Source organism: Lacerta agilis, chromosome 4, assembly GCF_009819535.1.
Source record: "Lacerta agilis isolate rLacAgi1 chromosome 4, rLacAgi1.pri, whole genome shotgun sequence".
Classification (NCBI taxonomy): Eukaryota; Metazoa; Chordata; class Lepidosauria; order Squamata; family Lacertidae; genus Lacerta; species Lacerta agilis.
The window spans coordinates 61,188,117-61,212,470 of NC_046315.1; the positions used below are offsets into that span (position 1 = coordinate 61,188,117).

The following is a 24,354-nucleotide window of genomic DNA, read 5'->3' on the forward strand; positions in this document are numbered from 1 at the left end:
TACTTTGGTCTTCGAGGTCGGCTTGTTTGATTCTCATGTCTGTGTTTTCTGTTTCCAGTTCGTTCACTTTCTTTTTCATATGTGTGTTCTCCTCCCGGTATTGTGCTACTGTTCTTTCTTGCATTTGGTTCTTGTTCTCTAGAGCTTCCACTTTGGAGGTTAGATCGTTGATTAGTACCTTCAGGGGAGCCACTGCGGCCTCCAGTTTTTCTGCTAATTTTTCTGCTAATCTCGCTTCCATTTCCCTTAGATCTCATTTCGTTGTTGGGTGGTTGTCATCTTGGAGTGGTGTTGTGGTCTCAGCGCTGAGTTAACGGTGTCAATAGCAATAGCAATGATTTGGAGAAAAAAATTGTTTTGAAAGAGGGTGGTGGTCTTAGCAGGGTGGTTGGGAGGAAGGACTCCCCCCCTCAAAACCACACTAACAAATAAAATAGAAAGGGATTCAAAGTTTGTTATTCTCCCTTTTTAGAGAGAGAGAGAAAATGAAGTAAGATAAAAAATATAAAAGATAAAAGATAAAAATGAGAAGTAAAACTAAAAGATTTTTAAAAGATTTTAAAAAGAAATGTTTTTTAAAATTATTATTTATTTAAAAAATGAATAAAGTATGGAAAGAATAAGTAAAAGAGAGCGGGCAGTCTGGGGCAAAGTCGCAGTCCCAGGGAATGGGATGTGCTTGTTCTGGGTACTTGCCATTTTAATTCTTAAGTGGGGAGTTTGAGGTGAAAATAAAATAAAGTATAAATTGGGGGTGGGGTGGGGTGGGGTGCGAAAATGCGTCTTTAAATAGTGCGTAAAAAGGGTAAAAATAAAAATTCAAATAAAGGGTGGCTGCCTCGGCAGTGGCCCCCTTTTAAAAAGTAGGTGTGTGGAGGGGGAATATTAAAAAATAACAATAATAAGAAAGAAAATATATATTTTAAAAATTAAAAAATAAAAATTACCCCCCCTTTAAAGGGGGGTATTATTGGTGGGGGGAGGGGTAAAAAGTAGTTTCTTCCTTTCTGCAGTCTCCTTAGTCGCGTGGCCTTCCTCTGTTTCTGGCACAGCCTTCCCTTGCTTCTTCTGGGGCTTGCTTTCGGTGCGCTAGCCGCTGGAGGGGTAGGCTCGGGTCGGGCTCAGCCGCGTGTCCTTCCGCGGCCTTCTTTGCCCTCCCGGTGCTCACCTACCTCTCCTCTTCTTTCCCGTCGGCGGTGGCGATGGTGGCAGCAGCGGTAAGGTTAGGGCTCCTTCTACTATCTCTCTTCCTCTTCCTCCTTCCCCCTTTTCTTCTCCCTCTTCGCGTTAGCTCCGTAGTCCTCCTGGCCCTGGAGCTCCTCCAGGCTGTTGGGTGGGTGGCCAGGTACCTTCCCGGCTTAATCAAGGTCACGGGGGGCGGGGTTGGCTCCTCCGACAGACGCTCCGGGTGCCCCCAATTCATTTCCACTAGCGGCGCTGGCGGTGGGGCTCCTGACAGCCCGGGAGCCAGCCAGCCAGAGCCATTTCCTCTGGCTGGCTTCAGGAGCTGTTTTCTGCGGTGGCAGCCACCACGATGCCTCCAATGCTACTTAATTGAGTTGTCTTCCTAGATTTCTGTGACATGTGGAAATGTAGAAATGCTCTCATACCAAACTACAGTCGTACCTTGGTTGTTGAACACCTTGGCACTCGTCCGTTTTGGCACCCAAACGCCGCAAACGTTTGTGAGTGTTCTGGTTTGCGAACTTTTTGGGAAGCTGAATGTCCAACGCAGCTTATGCAGCTTCCAACTGAGTGCAGGAAACTTCTGCAGCCAATCGGAAGCCGCGTCTTGGTTGTCAAACGTTTTTGGAAGTCAAACGTACTTCCACAACGGATTCCATTCACCAACCAAGGTACGACTGTATGACATAGGAACATAGGAGACTGCCTCATACGAAGTTAGACAATTGGTCCAACTAGCTCAATATTGCCTGCACTGACTGGCAGTGGCTTTCCAAGGTTCAAGCAATGTTCTGCCAAGTCACATTCAAGCTTTCATTTGTGCTGTCAATGTGATAAGTGGGAGGAAATAATTAAACACAAAGAGGTTCTACTTATACTTACCGCTGAAGTGAGTTTGAAAGGGAGGTACGGGTGGTGCTTTGTCCACACAAAATTTGTGATGCACTAAAGATGTAATAGCCATAATCTGCACAGACAAAAGTTTAAAAAGAGAATGAAAATGACATTAATGAAGTTAGTTAACCTTTTTAAACAAGGTGTCATCCATATGTTAAATTAAGCACATATTTAGTAAGCGGTTTAGCAAATCATACCATATGTTTCTATTTAGTACTTGACTAGTTTTAACAGGGCTATAGGTAATCCCTTTCTTGTCTGATAAACACATGAACAACTCATACTAATGAAAAGAGGCAACAAACTCCTACATCAGCAGTTTGTCAATAGCCTGGATCACATGTCACGTTATTATTGAAAAACTACCAGGGCGCGGGTGGGGGGGAGACATTATAAGAACAAACCTTTGGGCATTTACAGTTCTGGCAAGATTTCCAGGTCTTATGCTGCAAGCAGGTTGGGGCAATTCACTCCACATTCTGAAGTCCACTAGCAGAAGTATGCCTCCAGATTCATAGGATTTTAAATCAATAGCACACATAGCTAGAGAAGCCTTAGTTAATTTGTGAAATAACTGTGGAGTTTTACCCTGTACATAATAAAGTTCATGACTCACCTCATTCTGATGACTCTTTGTGTTCTGAACTGTCTTCATACTAAGAGACATGATCACAAGAGGCGGTGGAGGGAGATCTTTCACCACATTCACCAAGTCAGGCTTCTGGGCCACTAATTCTACCTTACACCAACTGACAGGCTGGTTCGAGAGCTCTGAGGTAACACAGAACATGCACAAAAGTATACTCAATATTTAAACAATAATTACACTTATAACTTTTTCTCAACAAATTGAACATTTCAACACTAAAGATTAAGCATAGCATAATACAGTTACAACAAATATTTTTAATTCTACATTTTCCCTAGGTTTTGGTCTTACTACCTGAAATGCAACACACTAACCAAAGCATGTTAAACCCAGAAGCAACCCTAATCCTAACCCTATTCTCCTTGCTACACGCATGCTTAGACTCTGAGCCAGATAACAGTTTGACTTATGGTACAATCTACTTAAAAGCCTCGTTGAGTTCAATAGGATGTATTTCCAGGTATGCGGGAAGAGGAGTGCAGCCTTATCATCACTTAAAGAAACAGTTTATTTTAACCCTCCTCCCAGGCGGCCAGGGGTGGGGTGGGGATGTGAGAGCCCAACGTTGCGCACAGGCTTGTTCATGTTTATGCTGGTCTGTGACCGAATAAAGTACATTCAATTCAATTCAAGGCTTGTTCATGATTGTCCATGTAGCGCTAATTCATGATTAAGCATAATGTGCAAATCAGTCCATAGCAGCTCAGTCACAACTTATTTTACCCGGACTAGGACCTGAGCTATTTTAAATTGGCCATACCTTTATATTAAGCTATCACATACACAACAGCTAAATTATGACAGAACAACAGGTGCCATTTGGGGAACACCAGTAGATTTAACCTAGTATAGATTTAACCAAGTCTAAAGTAGTAAGATTAAAAATAAAATTAGCTTTACAAGACGATGACTGCTTGAAGGAGCATTCTTCACTTTGAAAATTTACAAATTCTAAAAAAAAATAAATCATTTTCACAACATTTCTCTTTTCAACCATATGGCAACCATAAAACAAGCTAAGCATTGCTCTGAACACCACTCCATTTGCACATGCATACAAGGGATCCATAACATATTCTACATGAAATATTCATACGTGGGTTTTTTATTTCCAGCCAGCTTGGTCCTTTAATCTTCCTGCCCATCAAGAATAGCTCAAGACTAGAAGTGTTAGTTCCAAACACATGAGAAAATGTCTCTCCTTTCAGGTCTTGAGGAAGCCGACCGTATTCAGCCTGAGAATGGAAGCATTTCAACGAACCGTTACTATGTGTTGCAAGTCTTCCTAAATATCCTACTTGTAAAAACAGATATGTAAAAGGTGTGAAGTAGGTAATGGTGAGGCTTCAAAGGAACAACTGGGAGCTTAAAATGGGCTTCTGTTTTTCCTTTGCTGGAGGAAGATGCACTCTTTCCCATCCATCGGCTGATGAGCAGCAGGAGTTCACCTTGCTCATGGAAGCAGAAATGGTTCCCAATTAGTGGAAGGGCCTTCTCCCTCCCAGTGCTGCTCTTTGAGGTCACTTCATGCTGCTCCTTTCAACCTCCGATTTCAGAAGCTGAAGGAGGCAGCACAGGCAGCTTGCCAATAGTAAGCGCTAAGCAGGATTGCCCTCCCCACGCATCACCTGATGGAAGGGGAGGAAAATCCCGCTTAGTCTGGCTGTACAAGAGAGCTCCTTGCAGGAAACTCTTTCATATGCCTGAACCTGCTCAGTTTGAGGCTCCACCAACCCTCTGAAGAAAACTTGGCAGTCACATCAGAGGTTGCAGGAAGAAAAAGCTCCATTGGGTGTGGGGATGCCCACTTGTGCTGCATTGAGCCTCAGTCACAGAAATCACCTAACCATCCTAGTTTCAGGACATAGAAGACATTAAATCAGGCTGCCTCCAGTACACAGGAGGATGTACCATACATTCTAGTGTTCACCAAGGGGAAATGATATATATGTATTAAACCACACACTTTAAAAATGCTTTCAAATCAGTCCAAACATGCATTGCTTGAAGTACTGAGTTTTCAGAGCAACAGTAAGGCAAGCAATAAGCTTTGACCACCATGCCCACTGTTTCCTCAAAGCAGTTAACTAGAAAATATAGCTCCTCTTTACTTACTGTAGGAGTTTGGGAAATATTCATTGGCTAAAGGTAGCACAAGTTGAGCAATAGTCACACCATTAAAAAAAATCTATTAAGCAGCAGAGTTTAGGATTCATAATCTTTCTTTTAAAAAATCATGTGCACTGAAAAGATATGCAAACCTCAGTGTGTCATTTTCAGAGACAACATAGTACTGTTTACTCACCGAGTATCTAACTTCTAAGTAGTCAGATTTTGCAGGAACATCTGGTATCTCAAAAGCATAATTCTTTTCTACTTTCTATGCAAAATACAGATTGAGATATTCATCAGGCACTGATGTACTGTAAAAGTGTTTTCTCATTAAAACCATTTACTTCTAACATCAAAATCTTAACTGCGAGAACCACTATGTGAAAAACTTTCCCTGCTCCTAAAATATAACCTGCCGATTGTCAAGTTGTAGAAATCATACAAATAGTTATCTAACTTAAATAAAACTCTGGATATTGTAGAGGATTAGAGTTTAAGTCATTTATCTATTCTCCTTCTAAAATAAACTCCCTAATATTTACAAAGGGATTCAGACATCATATTACATTTGAATTGGCCCATTATCTCAGACAATAGATTGTTCCTTGCCCAGATTGTATAATAAAAGAAGGCCTTCGGGGAATTGTCATATGCTCTATGTAGGCAACAAAACACAAATTGGCGGCTTACAAGGTACGCTCACAATGAAAAACTAAAAATTATGGTGATCTCTCACCACGGATTTCATAGAACTTCAACACATAAAAAGCATTGCAACTTCTTTGTGCCATTAAGCAAAATAAGAGCCACTGGGCAATACAGGCGGCAACCATTTTGTGCAGAGGTTGCATTCCTGGCCCTCACATGCACCAGCGGAGCATGCATAAGCCTCTTCCAGGTCCAAAAGGACCCACACATCAACTGGACACGGGCAAAATAGTCGCCACCTGTATACTCCTGATAACGCAGTGCTAAGGAAAATAATTGTTTGCTTTTAAAAATATTTCAGTTTCCATTTGAAAAACACAAAAATTAGAGACAAATAATACTTAAGCAAGAGAACACATTATGCAACACCAATGTGCTTTTGTGGTGCTAATTCATAATACAAAAAATACAAAAACTGGACAAATTACATTAACAAACAGCTGCCTTTCCTATGCAGCTCAGAATCAGCAAGATTGAGCAGGCTGTTTCCCACTCCCACAAGTAGGGCTTCTGTTAAGACGACTTTACATGCAACAAGCATCCCATTAGAAAACAAACAATGGTTACTTGCAAAACAAACCCATTTCAAACAACTGGTTAAGAAGTTGTCTTTTTTAAAGCAATCTTAGTTTGTTTCAATCCAGAATTCCTGGCTCACAATCAGTAAGCTAAGATTCTTTGAAATGAAAGTAACCCTGGCTTCCTCCCAGTTGTGTGGGAAGAGATAGAAGAGCAGAGGAAGCTCGACAATTTGTTCAGGCTCAAAAAACTTATCTGCGTAGTGCTAAAAAACACAGGTGGGGAACCTGTGGCTCTCCAGATGCTGTGGGACTCCAAATCCATCAGTCAGGTTCCCTAGTCCTGTGCCAAAACCATGAGTTTAGTGTTGTGGGAACCAACCCATTAACCTCAGCCCCTGAAAGTATATTGGCTTCCATTTTAAAACAACTTATTAAAGCAGATAATTTGTAAATAGGTGGTTGCTTCTAAAGAAAAAAGCATGGTTTAAATATGAGACAGAATCATCTGCAACAGCAGGGATCCTCAATCTGATGTTAGATGTTTAGGTAAGATACACTACCAGTTTAATTAGTGCTATTTTTCTGGAAAAAGAGGTGCTGGAACGCACCATGAATGCCTCCCTTGTTCTCTTAGAATGGCAATGGCACCCACCTGAGAGGTGCCAGAACTGAGCTCTGGCTGAAAAAATGATCTGTGTAGACATCATGCACCTTTTTATACTTCCCTGTTACTTCTCTCCTGCCTGAAAAATGAGCGCCCTTCACATTTAGAAAAATGGAACATGAAGGAGAAAAAGTTAGACTAACCTTGGACTTGAACTTCATGATCTTGTGTTTTTCTGCAATCCTGTCATTAAACTCTTGATAAACATCCATCATAGTCACAGGATTCGCTGTCTCTTCACCAGAAGATAAATTAATTAGCTTCTGTAAAGATTAAAAAACGGTATTTGCTGCATGTTGTGGTTAACATTTATACAGTCATTACAGGCTAAGCCAAAGATAGTACCTATCCTAAGAAATGGAGGCAAAGGAAGGAGAGAGGGGTAACAAGGGATAAATGCGAGCAAAACAGTTTCACACACACTGGCTTCATTTTAGTTGGGGCTACAGAGTAAGGAATTAAAGCTAAGCCAATGACTTCACAGCAGAGATGGATTTTGAAGTCAACGAGGTGGCACAACTTAGGTTTTCTAGAAACTTATAGACTGTAAAGATTGGGCACCAAAGCATGTAATCAAGCGTGATAAAACAAGCAGCTTGGGACATAAATCTCTTTACTACCAACCCCCTTCCCATTTAATATTATTAGTTTCATTGGTTTGTTGTATAATATTGCCTGAAGTCATTTAATAAATACTCTCTTCCTTATGTCTAATTACAACCCATGTTACAGAAAGGTATTCATACCTTCTACTATATATTTTAGAAAATGATTTCTCCATTTGTTCGTCCTCTATGCATTCGGCTTTCCGAAATGGGGGCGGAGGTGGTTTATGTTGGTGTAGGGCCACTGACCACCATTTTGAATCAAGATGGCGAACCAATATGTTACTTTGGCATTACTTCTTTTTCAGGGCACAAGTTCAACCATCTCTCAAGAGATCATTAACAAACTTGGCTTGAGGGCTCCATGGCACTGGACTTTGTTGGTGTTTGGATGTTGGATGCCCTTTTGATTCAAGATGGTAGACCAAAACACGACTTTGGCATGATATAACCCTAACCCATCACACTATCCGTTAAAAAAAAAATCACAGTATTTGTTGGTTTCTAGAAATTCAAAGGCAGCACCAGGCACCTGCCACTAGTATTCCATAAATTTGTAATAATGCATTTTGCCTGAATAACTTTCCATAAACAGACAATTTATGACAGAGAAGTTTCCAGCATAAAAGGACATACCGACTCACGTGGGAGTAGGTAAATAGTTCTCTCAATATTTTTTACTGTCACACAACAGCTCACATAAGACTGTGCCGATTCAATCCACACTTTACCAAAGAGAAATACCACTCCTAAAATGAAAAGGTAAAGACAGACAATGCACGTTAATCAAAACAGCTTAGCACAGCTGCTAATGGAAAAGCTGCAATACTAAGAATTACTGAATAAACACACTAATTCACCCATGGGAGCAGAATGATTTCCAATTTGTAGTCCCTAATTGACAGCTCCATCTGCTGAAAGTCGGTACTCCACAGTCAAGTGATTGCTTTAAGAGTCTTGTACTACGCAGGCACACATCACGATGGTATGCAAGGTATTAAATGCCACCTTGTTTCAAAAAGTGACTTGAAACTACGCCTCCCCATACCTTCTGTTACTTACCCCTCCTTACTTCCTAGTACTCTTGGTTTTTACTGCTGGTTTTAGCGCTTGGATATTATATTTTTATTTTGTTTCATTACTGTATTTTTTCTTATTTTATTTTGCAAGCTGCTTTGAATATTTCTGCTGGAGGGGGGAAGCAGTAGGTTATACATTTTCCTGGATTGTATATGACTATGCCATATGCAGAGCAGACTCGCTGAAATCAGTGAATTTTGTCACTATAAAACACTTCAATATACCTGTATTGGTATTGAAGATGTCTGTCATTAAATGTTTGGGATAATTTGATATCTTAATATTGTGAGTACATTCACATCACATGTCATTTTACATAAAATCAACATGGATCCTGTTTTCCCCGTTTCAATCTTCATTCAACCGCAGGTCAGTACAAGTGCAGCAAACTACCCAAAATGTTTGAAAATCCACTCTGAGGATGGGTATCACATTCAAAGGACTAGGGTCATGTGAATTATATAATAGGATGATTGAAAGAAGCAAGCTTGTGATGGCAAAAAATGATTGGGCCAATACATTCCAAGACTAATGGTCCAAAGTGTCTCAACAGCTATTATCCATAAAAACAAGCATTCACAACTTGCAGCTACAAATACTAAACTGCATTATCCTCTTGGACAGCTCAGAACATTCCGACCACAAAACAACAATGAGCGAAGGCAAGGGCAGTTACAAAAACTAGATCTCCACTAGCTGATGTTAATGTGATTTATATCAGATATATGAAATCAAGAAATTAAGCCATTTGCAGTCTTACCCTCTAACCATTATGGGGTGGGTGTGCAGGGACTGTGTGAAATTCTTATTCGTCCTGGCATAATACAAATCCTTCACATAATACAGTTAATACCTCATTTGCTATAATGATTATGATTCTTTTAAACAAAAAGTAATGCCAAAATTTATTTTCCTCTACGTTACTAATTGAAACCAGGTGCAGTCTTTATTATTCATCCTTGAAAAGTTATGACGACAGGATCTCTTTTCATAATCAAGGAACAAGTCTTTTCATAATTATACACCATTCAGAAGCCACCGTGCAGAATCCAAGATAAAAGTAAAAACACTAAACAAGAGTTTTTAGGGATAGGATTGCCCCCTCCCCATTAGTCCCCAGTTTCACCCAAACTTCAGTTATCATTAGCTACTTTCACAAAAATATTGGGTATATTCAGCGTTTAATCCCCTGCCCAAGATCTAAATGAATGTTCGTCTGGGAGGGGGAGCTTAACAAGCTGTAGCCATTAACCTTCATTTTACTCCTTCCTGAATCTGATGTGCATACAAATTAAGGTACATTATGGTAAAGCCCTGGAAATTAAAGGGAAAAAATACTTCTGATAAAAGAGAGCCTTTACCAGGGACTTGTGTGTGTGTCAAAGGAGAAGGAGCCGCTTGACGGCTGTGGTGGAGCCACTTGGCAGTGGCATCACCGCTGTTTACTGGGATGAGCAAAGTGGTGGCAAGCCAGCATCACCCACGTGGCCACAAAGTCCCGATCCCTCCACCGTCTCACCCCTTCCAGTAAACTGCAGTGACTCTGCTCCCATGAAGCTATTGCTGCAGCTCTGGGCAAGCTGCTTTTGGGCTACACTTATTTTTGGGCTCTATCCAGATTATCAGTGGGTAAAATTCCACCCAGGGGACTGTCCCCCTGGCAATTTTCACCAATTCCCTCTTCACCCCACAGTCTGTTGTGCCACCCGCTGCCACCCCTTCCCTCCAGCAGGAGCTTCCCCTGGATATATAGCCCTTCTGAGAAAGGGAGAAAAAGTATTGATCCAGCCCATTAAAAACAAGTAATGGCATTTAGGTTTTATGCCCTTCGGAAGATAGTCATAACCATGTGTGGGAAAGTTGCACGGGGGAAATGGCTGAAGGGTTAAAGCACCTCCCCTCCAGTGCAAATCACCGTCTTCCAATGCACTGCAGCACTGAAGCCTCAGCTAGCCTTTTGAAACCTGAAGATACTAATATATAGTTCTAAGTTTATGCCTAGTCAATATCAAAGCAGATGTTTTTCTTGACGTTCAGATATAACAGACATTCAGCTTCAAGGAAACTATTGGACAGTAAGCCCCTTTTGAAAAATGGTCCTTTATGACTTTGGTCAAAAGAAGGCAGGGAGAGTAAAGAGGAATTTTCTTATGTACAGTGGTATCTCAGTTTTCGAACTTAATCCGTTCCGGAAGTCCATTCTTAAACCAAAGCTGTTCTTAAACCAAGGCACACTTTCCCTAATGAGGCCTCCCACCACCGGTGCCCTTCCACCGTTCGATTTCCGTTCGTAGACCGAGGTAAAGTTCGCTAACCGGAACACTACTTCCGGTTTTGCGGAGTTCGTATACCAAATAATTCGTAAACAAGGCTGTTCTTAAACCGAGGTATCACTGTGTACATACCTGGTTGATTATACTGATCTTCATAAGCATCTAGCCAATAGAACCTGAAGATTTGCTCCCCATCTTCCCCATTTATTAAGGGCAACTGACTGGAATCCACTTGAATTTCAGAAGCTAGATGCCCATCTTCTTCTTCATCAATTCTGTCCCAACAAGAAACATCAGGGATGGGAGAGTTTCTGAAACACAATACATGAGGAAGGGGAAAAAAGGCATAACTTTATATGTGAAATGAGTATTTTAAAGGGTCATCTTTTCTTCAGAAGAACACGGAAGAAAAGTTTTTGATCGTCGTAAGTTCATTACTGCAAGTCAGCTAACATCTTCTGAGAACATTTCTATGAAGCCTTGAGAAGCTTTTCATACTGTTAGTGAACTTAGTAGAAAGTTAAAAGTGGAAACCAGAACTAAAAGTCCCTAAGGATTTTTTTAAGTGCTTACAAGAAATACGAGCCTGTTTTCACAGAGTCCACTTGCTGTATTTGTCTATCTTCTGTTTTCACCTCTTCCTTCAGGACTGTGACCGATTCTTCTACAACTGCACCTTCCTCCATAGATTCATCAAAGTCCCCGTCATCAAAATCCATTATAGCCTGTTCATCTTCTGTAAGCATTATGCAGACTTTAAGACTCAATGTACTATATTTAAATGATTTTATTTATTTAAATTATTTAGGCAGTTATTTTTTTTCGCACAGCGACTTCAATAAGGTTTCTATAAGAACATGAATACGTACAAATGCAATATAAAATAAAGCCAAACATCATCAAGCTATCAATCACAGAGGTGAATGTCACTGAAAATATAAGGCAATGAGCACTATTACCGAAATATAACAACTACCTATAGTAGCTTCCTCTTGTTTAGCTTTTTTCCGTTCTCCATTTTCAACCATTTGCATTCCATTTTCAGGTTCACTTCTCTCTTCTTTGACTACATCTGATCTAGCTGTGTAGACCGAATTCTTAGAATGAGATGAATTTGGTGAAGAAACTTCTTTTTTGACAGATGTGACAGGTTTTCTCACCTCAGAAGATGTTCTCTATAAGCACAAGTAATTTTAATTAAAAACCAGATTAGGGTAGCAAACTCCTGGCCTGGGGAACTTCAGATGGACTAGCAAGCCTTCAAGAGTAGCTTGCCAGCTGCTCAGAGCAATTTCCCTCCAGTGGCAGCACCACCACCACCACAGAAGAAAAAATATCCTCCCCGCCCCAGTCAGCAGATGATCAGGATTGGCAGGAAGGATGCCGCTTCCATCAGAGCACCGGGCTGGGTGAAAAGGAAAGTTCTTCTCCCAGACATCCCAGAGGAGGAAGGGAAGCATAAGTTTCATTCCAGCCAATGCACTTCACAGCATCTGTATTTCAAATAGGAACCCCCACACCTATTTTCAAAAGGGCTAGATGTAGGCAAGGCCTTTCAAACACTGTGCTCTACTACTATATCCTCTCCAAAGAATGCAAGTTGAAACATTAAGTTTATTTAAGTAGATATGGAGTAAAAAGCCACCATACAACTGATAGCCAGATGCATTTTTTCCATTCTAGCTGATATTAACTATACTGATTTTACTAGTTTTGATTTTATGTTCGTGTGCACAGCAACAAATCCAATTAATATTTTAAAATGGCAAGAAGCAAATGGAAGTTCTAAAGCAAAAGACACATAAACTTCTCAGAAATCTTAAGATTAACATTCCCATTTTGGAATATTACCTTGGACACTTGAGATTGCACAGAAAAGGGATTCAACGGTGTTCCAAAAAGCCTCTTTTTTTTTAGAACTACAACCGGCGGTGGTGCTAAAGGAACTGACTACAAAGGAGAAAAACATTAGACATCAGTCACTGCTGTAGCAGAACTTACAAAAGAAAGATAGAGTTTGCTATGTTCCGCATAAAAATGCATACACCCCTTATATCCCTTCCCCTACACTGAATAGTCACCAGTTCTTTGAAGAAAGGGCAACCCTGGTACAGGATTTTATTTAATTATTACTGTATTTTGCCGTGTGTAAGACAATACTTTTTGCTAAAAAAAAAAAAAATGGGCAAAAATTGGGTGTCATCTTATACACGGATAGTGAATGCAGAGGGGGGGACGTGTGATTAATAGCAGCAGCAAGCAGGAGACCGGCAGCGGCGATTGGGCGGGTGATTGGTGGTTGCGGCAAGGCCTGCTGGCGATCGGCTGTGGCTGCGGCAACTGAGCAGGCGATTGGCAACTGTGGCGAAGCGGGCAGGTGTTTGGCGGCTGCAAGTGGGCGGGTAGGCTGTTGGTGGCAGCAAGCAATTGGCGGAAGTGACCTCCCCCACCCCCCAAAAAAGCTAAAGAACTTAATTTCTTAATTTTGGGTTTAAAAAAACAGGGGTTGTCTTATACATGGGGTGTCTTATACATGCAAAAATGCGGTACATTTGTATCCTTGCCCTACCATCCTCTCACAGTTTGCAACAGGCAACCACATTTCACTGGGCTCTTTCTAACTTTGGGTCAAATACTTCTTGCTTTCAGGTACTAAAGTATTATCAGGTTGCCTATCCAGAGCAAAACAACATCAGCAGTGAGAAGACAAAATCTGGCACAGGAACCACCAAATCCAAAGCCATGTAAGCCTCACATTGACCAGGGGAAAGAAGAAGTGGCTGCAGGGAATCAGGCATGCCAGGGCTGGTGTCTGTTATCTCACTTGACACATGGGTGGGGAAACAGGTTCCAAAGCCATTCTCAATATGCTCCAGCATGCTCCGTTTCCCTCTATATCACTGGAGCACCAACAGTGAAGGAGGGGCAAATGTGGAGCTTTTTGTGGTCGCAACAACCGCCCCCAGTACCAGATCTCATTTTCTGACTGTGAAGAGAGAAGTCCACAATATCCTTTGGCCCCTAGTATGCCTTTACATGGACTATATGATTGCAGTCCCTAATCCAGTTTATATTTCGTTCTCTTCCAAGCATTTTAAGCACATGAACTCTACACCTTGCTCCTCTACCACCCCCACCCCCCAGAACACACATGAATTCCTACCTCAGCATTTAGATCTTGCAAAATGTCTCCTAGCAAATCATCCTTAGACAGGTCAACAGCTTTCTGTGAAAGGAGATACATGTGCTAAGTAAACTTTTGAAAAAAGCTCATTGGGAAAAACAGGATCAACTTTTACAATGAAAGCTAAGCAATCATGTGCTGCCCTTCTATGGCAGCTTGTTTCAAAACCATAAACTGAGCAACAGATCTGAGGGCATATATATTTTTATTTGTCTAAATTCAGGAGTCATATTTTTTGCTTAAAATATAACTTACGTCAGCACTCTTCTTTCCAGTGCTGGCCATAAACATAGATTTTATAGTGTTTGGTTTCGATACCAGAGGCTTCTTCACATTTTTCTTGTCATTTGCAGAAGTTGTGTCTCTTCTTCCTAGCAGAACAATACAGTACCTTTAAATATCACAAGCCTATTGATAAGTCACAATCTATTAGTAATGACAACTGCAGACCAATATTCAAGATTGAATCATCCATTATTAGAAATGAACCATAAGTGACCAAGCAGTTGCATGTAAGTCACTTGCAAGTTACATTGCAAGTTCGCTTGAAAACTGATTGATGTACAGTGCAATCTTGTGCTTGTCTACTCAGAAACGAGACCAACAGAGTTCAAGAGGGCTTACTCCAAGGTAAGTGGGCATAGAATTGCAGCCCTGGAGGTCTTATATAACTAAGTAAAGATCAGACCACCTGGAGATAGCTCTACATGGGCAGCAGTTTATATGCAGCTTTATATGTACCCTGTATGAAACCACCAGGCTTATAAGGATGGATGTCTCACAGTAGCACACCAAAGATTATGTTGTAAACTGTTACACAAACAATCCGTACATTGAGCAGACTTCACGTAGACCGGTTTTAAAACAGCTGCCATAGTTGCCTGTTGAATCCACTGCAAATACCTTACTATAGAATACACAGTATACTTGCTCCCTTTCAAAATCTACAGGGCTATGCAATTGTTTGGAAAAACAAACAGCACTAAATCAGCAAGTAAAAGGTAAGTTGTTAGAGGTGCATGGGTTTTTTGTTTTTTTTAAAAAAAAAGATTCCCCACCCCAACCTGAAAACCTGTTTTTGTTTTTGTTTTTTTAATGCTGAAAATTTAGCCCCTTTTAATATTCAGCTCAGCCTAAGTAAAATAAAGAATGTGTCAAATTATTGAAATTATACAAAGGAAACCACCTGGCACATGTTGATAATAAAGTAATGATGAAATAGAATTATTCATCAGTTTACTTGAAACTTGATGAGGACAGAGTGAAACCACACTTCAGTTATTTAAATGGCTGTTAAACTGTCACAAAATCAGCCCAACTATTCTTTTGAGATTGATCTTACGTACACGTAAGAGGGGGGGTGGGAATGTTGCACACTTTAACTTCTGTTAGTAACTACACAATGTAACTATTCTCATTTTGTTATTTGAATTTTGGGAATGAAAATCACTATTTTTAAAAATGTTAACTTATAATAGCCTTACCTCACACGTGCCCATTTGACCACTTTGATGGGTATAAATAGCCCTACTCCAGGTGCCACATAACATCCATTCCACATTTGTATGAACCTGGTCATTTAATGAGGCAGCACCTGCACTTTAGAACTCTCTTCCTATTGAGATCAAACAAGCACCTTCACTTTACTCTTTTCGGGGCCTGCTAAAAACATTCTTGTTTAGACAAGCCTACGCAGATGCTTAGAAAGTTGAGGTAATTTTAATCCATTTTTGCATTTTAACTACTGCATGTTGTAAAGTAGGGTCGTAATTTTTTCTTGGTTTTATTGTCTTCTCTTTTTGTAAACCATTTTGAGGTGTGTGTTTTTTACAATAAAGCAATGTATAATTTCTATGAAATAAATAAACAAATAAAAGGTCTGTTAATGTTTCAGTTGCCACTTCACAGAGTATTTTCTTGAAATTACTTTTCCCCCCTTTCAACTTAACTTTCTTTCTATTACAGGTGGGTAGCCGTGTTGGTCTGCATGCACACGAAAGCTCATACCAAGAACAAACTCAGTTGGTCTCTAAGGTGCTACTGGAAAGAATTTCCTATTTTGTTTCTTTCTATTGCTACTCTAAAAGCATGGACACTGATTAATTAAATGATTTATTTGTACAGCAGCGCAGTGGAAGTGCTTCCTGAAGCAGAAAAAGGACGCAGTTACCTGAACTGGCATTTGGCACATTCAAACACTAAAAGCGAAACACTAGTAAGTATTTATTACAGATAAGAGCAATATAATGCATATGCTTTCTACTCTGTCCTTGGCATGGCCTCAAAGAGGCGAATGGAAGTATCCACTACTGCTTTAGAATAACATCAGTTTAAGGCATCATCCAAAGCCTGAACGCTCCTAGCAATGCCAGGGAAACTCCACTTTGCCCTTCAGCAATATAAAAATGTGTACCCTTTCAATGAGTTGTTATGTCTATTCTTCAGTCTAATTTTAATTAACTCCCACTCAGGAAAGCTGCTAAAAGAATGTTCACTCACTTTTCTTGCTGGGATCAAGAGCATCATCTTCCAACTCTTCATCAAAAATCTCCCTGCCATCTTCTACGTAGCCAACACCATCTATGTAGGAAAAGTGTCACACTTTAACCAACGGGCAGCCGTTTATGGGCTTAGCAGACAAACCCAGACTCTATCGGGATGTGAAGGTCAGCCAAGTTCCTCTTGATTTTCCATCATTTTGTAACTTGTATTTAGAGTGTCCTCTTGCCAACAAAAACATTGTTACAAATTCAACACGACCACTTCATTTGTGAGGGATGTTTCTAAAATATGCATCAGCTCAGTCACTCAGGGGGGAAATCCAGCTTATAGATTCCAAATGTATCATCAACATTCTCATCTCCTGTTCCTTGATACATTAAATGAAGTTCTACTAAAAACCAATGACCTACTTTTTGCTTAGTAATCTTAAATGTAAACATGCCCTCCGTGTAGTACCGTATTTTCCGGCGTATAAGACGACTGGACGTATAAGACGACCCCCAACTTTTCCAGTTACAATATAGAGTTTGAGATATACTCGACTGCAGATTCTCCACCCGGCGTATAAGACGACCCCCGACTTTTGAGAATATTTTCCTGGATTAAAAAGTAGTCTTATACGCCAAAATATACATTACTTTGTGGATCAAAGCTCGAATGGCCCAACCAACATATGCTTTGGCTGCAATAGTGCAAACAGCAACCTAAGCATAGCAAGTTGGCCAGGAACAGCTAGACAGCTTGTGACTATAAACCTAACACCAACCCTTGACCATTTACTTTACTGAAAGCTTTTTACAGGATTGTGCCAGCTTTTCACATATTCTAGTGGCCTACAGTAAGCACAACCAGCTCATAACAAGTGGCTGTTGTGGCCCCTCTATTAATACATCAGTTTTGAGGGGAAACCCCACTCCCACCCTGAACACTATGGTCCAATTTCTGTTAACAATGTGCAAAGCCACATAACCAGGCCACAAGTTATTTGGCAGATCTCATCGATAAAAGCACTGTTCAGACCAGTTACTTTCATTTTTAGCCTTGATATAATTAATAATCTATCATTTATACCCTGCCCATATGGCCAGGCCTCCCCAGCCACTCTGGGTGGCTTCCAACAGGATATTAAAAACATAATAAACCATCAAACATTAAAAACTTCCCTAAATAGGGCTGCCTTCAGATGTCTTCTAAAAGTCAGATAGTTGTTTATTTCCTTGACATCTGGTGGGAGGGCGTTCCACAGGGCAGGTGCCACCACTGAGAAGGCCCTCTGCCTAATAAATTCCTTTGGATGCACACAAGGAATTGGATAATCTCTATGGGATTTTTAAATTTATTTTGCATATAGCAAAGATTATCCAAACCAAGGGAAGAATAGCTGTTTTAGTGTCAGCACAAAGTCAAGAATGAAAAATTAAATCTACTTCACAAACCATCATCCACAATCCAGTCATCATCCTGCCGTTCTCTGACAATCTTGGAGTATTGTTCTTCATCAATTACATCATAAACACTTGTGAACTCTTCAACCTGCAACAAGAAGTTGGGAGTAACCATTGTAACTGTCCCTCTTTTCAAATGGACCGGAAAATATAGTAAATGAAAAAAATGAGTAAGTCAGATATGCAGACCTGGTCAGGACTTCTATCTATATAAAGATAACACTGATAAGCACATTTAATCAGTAAATTTAGGTATCTTTCTCTCTCACACACACACAGCACAACACAGCAGCACTTCCCCATTATGCATTTCCATGGAACTAAAGACAGAACATTTTAGTTACCTCATATTTTATTTTCTCACCACCTTTTGCTTTTTTCAAACGTTCCAATGCTTCTTGTCTCCCTTTTTTAACTTTCTTCTCACGACGTGAACGTGAAGCTGTAAGGTTTGCAGAATCAGCTTCTGAAAGGCACAACAGCAGTTATTAACAAAGGTTAGAAAAAGAGTGCACAACATTTAAATAAGCACACAATTATGATACCAATAATCAAATGCCACGGCCAATGAGAGAGGTTTTTAAATGTGAAATTAAGCAAAACCTGCAAATAACTTTTCCTGCAAAATTAAAAATGAAAGAAATTTTACTATGTTTTCTGTGTCTCCATTTTTCTAACATAAAATTCAAATTTTGGCTGCATCCACTACAGCCCCCAGAAAAGTCAGGTCAGAACATGGCCGTAGCCAGGATTTATGTTGGGGGGGGGGGGCAGGATAACCACCTGTCATCATTCTCTGTCTGGCTGTTTAGAAGATTCGGAATGAAATGTCTCAGCAACAGCTGTTTTAAATTACTTTCGTTTGACCCCAAGTGCTCAGAAAAATCCATCAAACTCTTTCTACAATTTCTACTTTTAGTTAAGTATTTTTATTTATTTACTTGATGGGGGGGCAGCTGCCTCCCCCTACTACACCCATGGGTCAGAAGCTGTTGGTGTGGCATGGGGAAGCATCAGGAAGGGGGAGCTGCTCATACAAGCTGCCTGTGACTAACCCTTGGTGGTCCCCCACTCCCCAAACCTTTCCTGAGGATCCCCTGAGCCCAGAGGATTTTCTGGGCGTGCAGCAGGAATGAGAAACAGCAAAGCTAGACTGTAGCAGGTGAGTTTGCATAACAGTTGTTACCCAGTGTAACAGAAAAGCCTTTTATTTACGGTAATTGTTTTGTCAATTATTTACAAGTATTTTAATATAAATAATTTCCAAGTCTTGAAGGTAACATTGAAACAATATAAAAGACTACAATTCTATACACAAATACCTAGGATGTGACTCCCACTGAACTCCATGTAGCCTATGTCTAAGTAAACTTGTATAAGGATTGCACTGAGACAAAACAATCCAAACCCCTAACGTTCCACAGTGGAGGAGAGTTGGATGTAGCAGGTGTCCCAACACATAACTCTGCTCGGCTGTTCCAACCAAGGGGAGCTTCACCAGCTGTGCCTGCCAAAAACACAGGAAGGCAGTAGCCAGAATAAACACAGGGTGCTTTGGGGTGAGGCTGAGCTGACCAAGGCTCTAAAGCCAGTCTACCTATCTCAATGGGCCCAAGCTGGGCCTCTCAGCTGGCACAGCAAAACAAAAACCATCTTCCCGGGCCATGGTTTGACTTTGCATGATTTTTTAATCTGGTTTCATGGTTTGTCTCTTTCAGATAGGCTATGAATTGTAAACCAAGGACAAGGCTTGGTTGTGCTTCATAGTATGTCTGGAGTGAGACAAACCACGAGCTCAGGTTTGGATGACATGCCGGGCCGGGCCATGGCTTGACTTACAGCGGCAGGACCAGAGAAGAAGCATAGTGGTCTGGTAGCCTACAGACTCTCATGCACCTGTGCTAAACCATGGTTTGGCTTAGCATTACATGCAAACCAGATCTATTGTGTTGTTTACTCAGAAGTAGCCAGCTTGTAGTTGCACTGCATTAAGCATATTAAGGTTATAATAAATAAACGAGTCCTGCTTTAAACAAAAAACAAAAAAAACTATAGCTACTCATGACACCAGAAAATTAATCATGAGAATATGACACTTTCACAAAAGGAAGTAAAAGCAAATAGGTGGATTTATATTTATATTTTTTAAAAAAAATCTTCCCTGTGAATGGCAGGGCTTCCTTGTTAAATCCTTTAGATCAAACATTCTTGATATTTTAACAGCTTCTGAGGTATTCATGGAGCACATAAAATTAGCAGGGCCTACATTTTCACTTTTTTTTACTAAATGAAACTTCATCTCCTCCAATATTCAGCTTGTATGGACATAATCACACGTACACAATAGCGAAAAGTCAGTGATGCATGAGGCCTTCACAGAGCTTTCAAACAACATATGCTAGAGCCTAAGAATTTGAAATATTTATTCATTTCTATTTACATGAGCTATTCATAGTTGAAAGAATATTGTTTATTACCAACTCTAGCTTACAAAAAATCTGTTTTAATCACTGTACAAGTGTCTTAACACTTTTTTTAAAAGAACTACTTAGTTCAATGTTGCTTAGGGAAGGCAACTTTATCTTGGTGCCTTGTCCAGCAGGTGAGGAGGGGATAAAGATAGTGGACACTCCCCCCATACAAAAATCTCCTCACATTCCCAACTGTTCAGGTAATATTTTCAGCCTTTGGCTCAAATTGCTTTTTAACAATAGCCCTATTCAGGCATAGGGGAAGGGCAGAAGGGCTAGTCTCTGTTGCCATTTCTGACTTACCCGACTGTCAGAAGGAGGGCACCTTTTTACTCATGAAGGCTTCCCACATATTTTAGAGCCCTAATTATGTAAAGCTCTAAAATGCACGGGGAAGGCAACTGAAACAGCAACAGAAGCTATCGCTAGCACCTTCATCCCTGCTGCACACACACACACACACACACAGAGTTAATTCACACTTTACACTCAGAGAAGGTTATCATTTGCTGTTCAAGCAAGTAGGTATGACACCCATCTAATCCAAGTAAGCATTTCGCAAATATTGCTTGCACTAGTTTAAGCATCATCAATGATTATCAATATATCCTTGCTGTCATTTATCAAAATAGAAATCTAAATGAAATTCATTTATGTTTTGCTACTTTTATGGACCAAATTGCACATAAAAGTCTACATAAATTGGAGAATCTTCTATTGAACTCTATGAAGCTTCTAAACAGAAAATCTTAGGATTGTGCAGAAAAACCCCTAAAGATTTGTAGACATTAAAAGTAGGGGGTTTTTTTTAAGTGAAGCCATTAAGTCAGATGAGTACATAAGTATTCAAAAGCATAAAAATGCAGAGAGAAAGTTTTTTTTGCTGTTTGCAGACACACCAATATCTGCCATCACTAAACAATTACAGTTATAGAACAGTACTAGTTAGAAGTACTAGGAAAGTGTAAAACCTTAAAGTTAATCTTCTCTCCATGACAGATTATAATGAACATATTTCCATGTATCACCATCATGTTCCCCATAAATGATTCCTTCTAAAAGCATTCAAAAGATCTTTGGGAAGAAAATCAAGGCTCATCTAAGTATTGCTGTCAGCTTTAAAACACAAAAAAGCAATTTTATTTTGAGCAATTATTACACACACTGCTGCTGGCTTGAAATAGCCTCTTGCTTGATTGCCTGGAGGTGATTCATGCACAGACAATCAGGCTAGAAAGCAGTTGTCAACTAAGGATAGCTGGCCCTCCCACCCCCACCCATTTCCAGGCCATCAATATGCTTAAAAGGTCTATCACAGCTTTCCCAATCTGGTGCCCTCCAGATGTTTTGAACTGCAATTCCTATCAGCTAGGACAGATGGGAATTGTAGTCCAAAACATCTGAACGGCACCAGGCTGGTAAATGTGTGGGCAGCCAGGCAAGTAATATTTGTGAACTACAGTGCAATACTTTGCATGCTGACCTTGACAGAAGTTCCTCTTTGTGGAGTTTTCTCTCTCTCTCTCTCTCTCTCTCTCTGATGAAGGTTACAAGATTACATCCTTAGTAACTTTTATGGGCCCACATTTCAACAACCCAGATACTTTTTCAGGAGAGGAAAGGAATTTTCTACTGCATTTGCTCCGTGCTTCATTGAACAGCAATGTTGCCAAGTCACCCCCCTTCTTATTTCATTTCATCAAACCTTTGTGCTCTTCCCTATGGTCCCCCCAATTTACACATAATAGCTCACAAACCCAACTTTAAGACACTTACCCAACTCCTCAGCAAAATAAAAACTCTTTCAAGTCACCAACTCTCTCTTTTTAACTTTAGAGAGGAGAACCTATGTAACCCTGAAGAGAAGAGGGAAGCAGCAGCAACATTTTCGTGTTCCATGCTTCCCTCACAACTCCCTTGTGAGGTAGCTAAACCATTAGATCAGTCTGCCTGTTTGTTTGTCTTTCACAATTACTCTAACTCTTTCCAGCCTGCCAGGTAGCTAGCTGCATCTCAAAAGAGCAATGCTGCAGGGGTGCTGTCTCCAGTCACTGGCCATTTGGGGAAACAGCCCAAACTTAATACATTATTATATTATATTATATTATATTATATTATATTATATTAATATATCTGACACACACACACACACACACACAATTTCTAGTCCAATGCAAAGAAAGACTCAGATAAGAATCTCCACTTCAAATGTTTGTTAAAAGAGGAAGACATCCAATGGGCACCTGCAAAGGTGTGTTTCTTTTAGATTCCTATTGAACCATGTACACCATTCAAATGAAAAATGTCAAGGTTTGTAACTGGCGTTTTTGGTAGCAAATGAAAGCAAAGGTGTCACAGGAGGAAGAAACACTATCCCCACATACATCCCCGAGAGTAAGCACCATAGAAACCAGTGTGACTTACTTCCAGGTAAACATACCCGTACATGACGTTGTATTGCCTTTCTCTCTCCATCCAGGACGCTTGTCCCCAAATCAACCTTCCCCGTTTGCAGTGCTTTGGCCTCAAGTCAACGGGTTTCCCAAAAGACAAATAACCACGCGCGGTTGCAGCTTCTGCCGCCCGGGACTCCATACTTACCTGGCCCTGCGCTGCCTCCCTCTTTCCCCCTCTTGCCAGCAGTCCCCTCGCTCCCTTCCACCTCCGCCCCGCCGCCGCCTTCCACGCAACCCGGCGCCCACCCGACCCGACGGCGGCGCCTCTCTCTCACCTCCGTGGCAGCCGTCGCCAGCCCCGTCGCGCGGGCTCTCGCTCAAATCCATGGCGGAGAGGGACCAGACTGCCGCCCGCAGCGCCTCCAAACCCGGCCCGCAACTTCACGCTCTCGCGCCAAAGCGCCTGAAAGTGGCGCGAGAAAAGAGACCCAAGTGCCCCGGCCAGGCGAGCAGCCAATCAGAAGCCGCGGTGACGACATCCGCCCTTCCTATTCCGCTTCAGGGTCGAAGGGAAAGAGCCATAAGAGTGGCTGAGCGGCACCTTGGCTGGCTGCTTCTGGAGGGGGGGGGGAGGGGGGTGGTGTGAATGCGCGCGCACGACGATGATGATGGAAAGCTGGGCATCGTTTCCTTCTTTGTACTTTCGTGCATTGCGAATGTAGTGGGATAAAAAGATACGGACGGGGGCGAATTATGGCTGGAGTTTGCACACCCTAGGTTTCTGAGAGACGCCTCTTGCTTCATGCCTAAAACAGGCAACTAGATTTGTAAATATAATTAATGTTATTTCTTGCGCATCTATGGACTTTTACTTGCCGTGCTTCAACGGCTTTGAATTTTTAGCTTTAAACCTGAAAGACTAAAATTTTGACTCTTTCTTGGTTTATTCTTTTACCTGGCGATGCGTTGCTTGAGTTGTGGTGATGCTATTATTTGTTTGTGGCGTGGGTGCTCATGTTTCCTTTAAATAATGTATGTTTGGATGCTTGCATTAAATAAAATAAATAAGTCTGATAGAGCCTATTGCAGGGGGGTATCTATAACTTCTGTTATATGTAGTTATATAGCAATTATTGCTGCTAAGTATTTCAAGCATAACTTAATGTGAAAATGGTTTTACAGTAAGTCGGACTAGTCCAGCTCTACATGCACACTATAGGCCTACCTTTAAAGTACATTCAAAGCACATTCCTTCCCTCAAAGAATTATAGGCACTGTGGTTTATCCCTCACCAGTACAATTCCCAGTAACTCTGAACAAACTACAATACCCATAATTATTTGGGTCTGGGGAATGTGCTTTAAAAATATAGTCAGTGTGTATGCAACCTCATTAGGCCACTGTAAACAAGACTTTCTCAAGAAAAGTAGCAGGTTCAACGAGGTTATTTCCATCTAAATGGGGTAAACCTCCATTCCTGTGTGACATAGTCCCAATTCTCCCCACACTCCTAACTGTTTCTATTTTTAATAATAATAATAATAGATTAAACAAGCACATACATGCACCTGCACATTTAACATTTTGGCTACTTTTTCCTGGTGCTTTAACATTTGCCACCATGGGCTCCTTTGGGAGGAAGGGCAAGGTAGAAATTTAATT

At 40.8% G+C, this 24,354-nt stretch overlaps 1 protein-coding gene across 3 annotated transcripts in view; it reads right to left on the reverse strand.

The window, feature by feature from the left end:
• The window catches only part of POLA1 (DNA polymerase alpha 1, catalytic subunit), a 181,814-nt gene extending 158,629 nt beyond the window's left edge, over positions 1-23,185 (reverse strand). For 2 of the 3 annotated variants that reach the window (XM_033147224.1, XM_033147225.1), the window contains exons 1-11: positions 13,858-13,953; positions 12,546-12,644; positions 11,671-11,869; positions 11,268-11,430; positions 10,827-11,005; positions 7,978-8,090; positions 6,880-6,999; positions 5,037-5,111; positions 3,828-3,966; positions 2,699-2,853; positions 2,068-2,152 (exon numbers count right to left, since the gene is read on the reverse strand). In XM_033147224.1, the coding sequence (XP_033003115.1) occupies positions 2,068-2,152; positions 2,699-2,853; positions 3,828-3,966; positions 5,037-5,111; positions 6,880-6,999; positions 7,978-8,090; positions 10,827-11,005; positions 11,268-11,430; positions 11,671-11,869; positions 12,546-12,644; positions 13,858-13,938 (1,408 nt within the window). In that variant the 5' untranslated portion in view covers positions 13,939-13,953. Of the gene's footprint in view, positions 1-2,067; positions 2,153-2,698; positions 2,854-3,827; positions 3,967-5,036; positions 5,112-6,879; positions 7,000-7,977; positions 8,091-10,826; positions 11,006-11,267; positions 11,431-11,670; positions 11,870-12,545; positions 12,645-13,857; positions 13,954-14,133; positions 14,250-16,377; positions 16,459-17,816; positions 17,914-18,169; positions 18,292-23,027 lie in introns of those variants that run through there. The other variant, XM_033147226.1, reaches the window with a different exon arrangement.
• Positions 23,186-24,354: the final 1,169 nt, after the last annotated feature.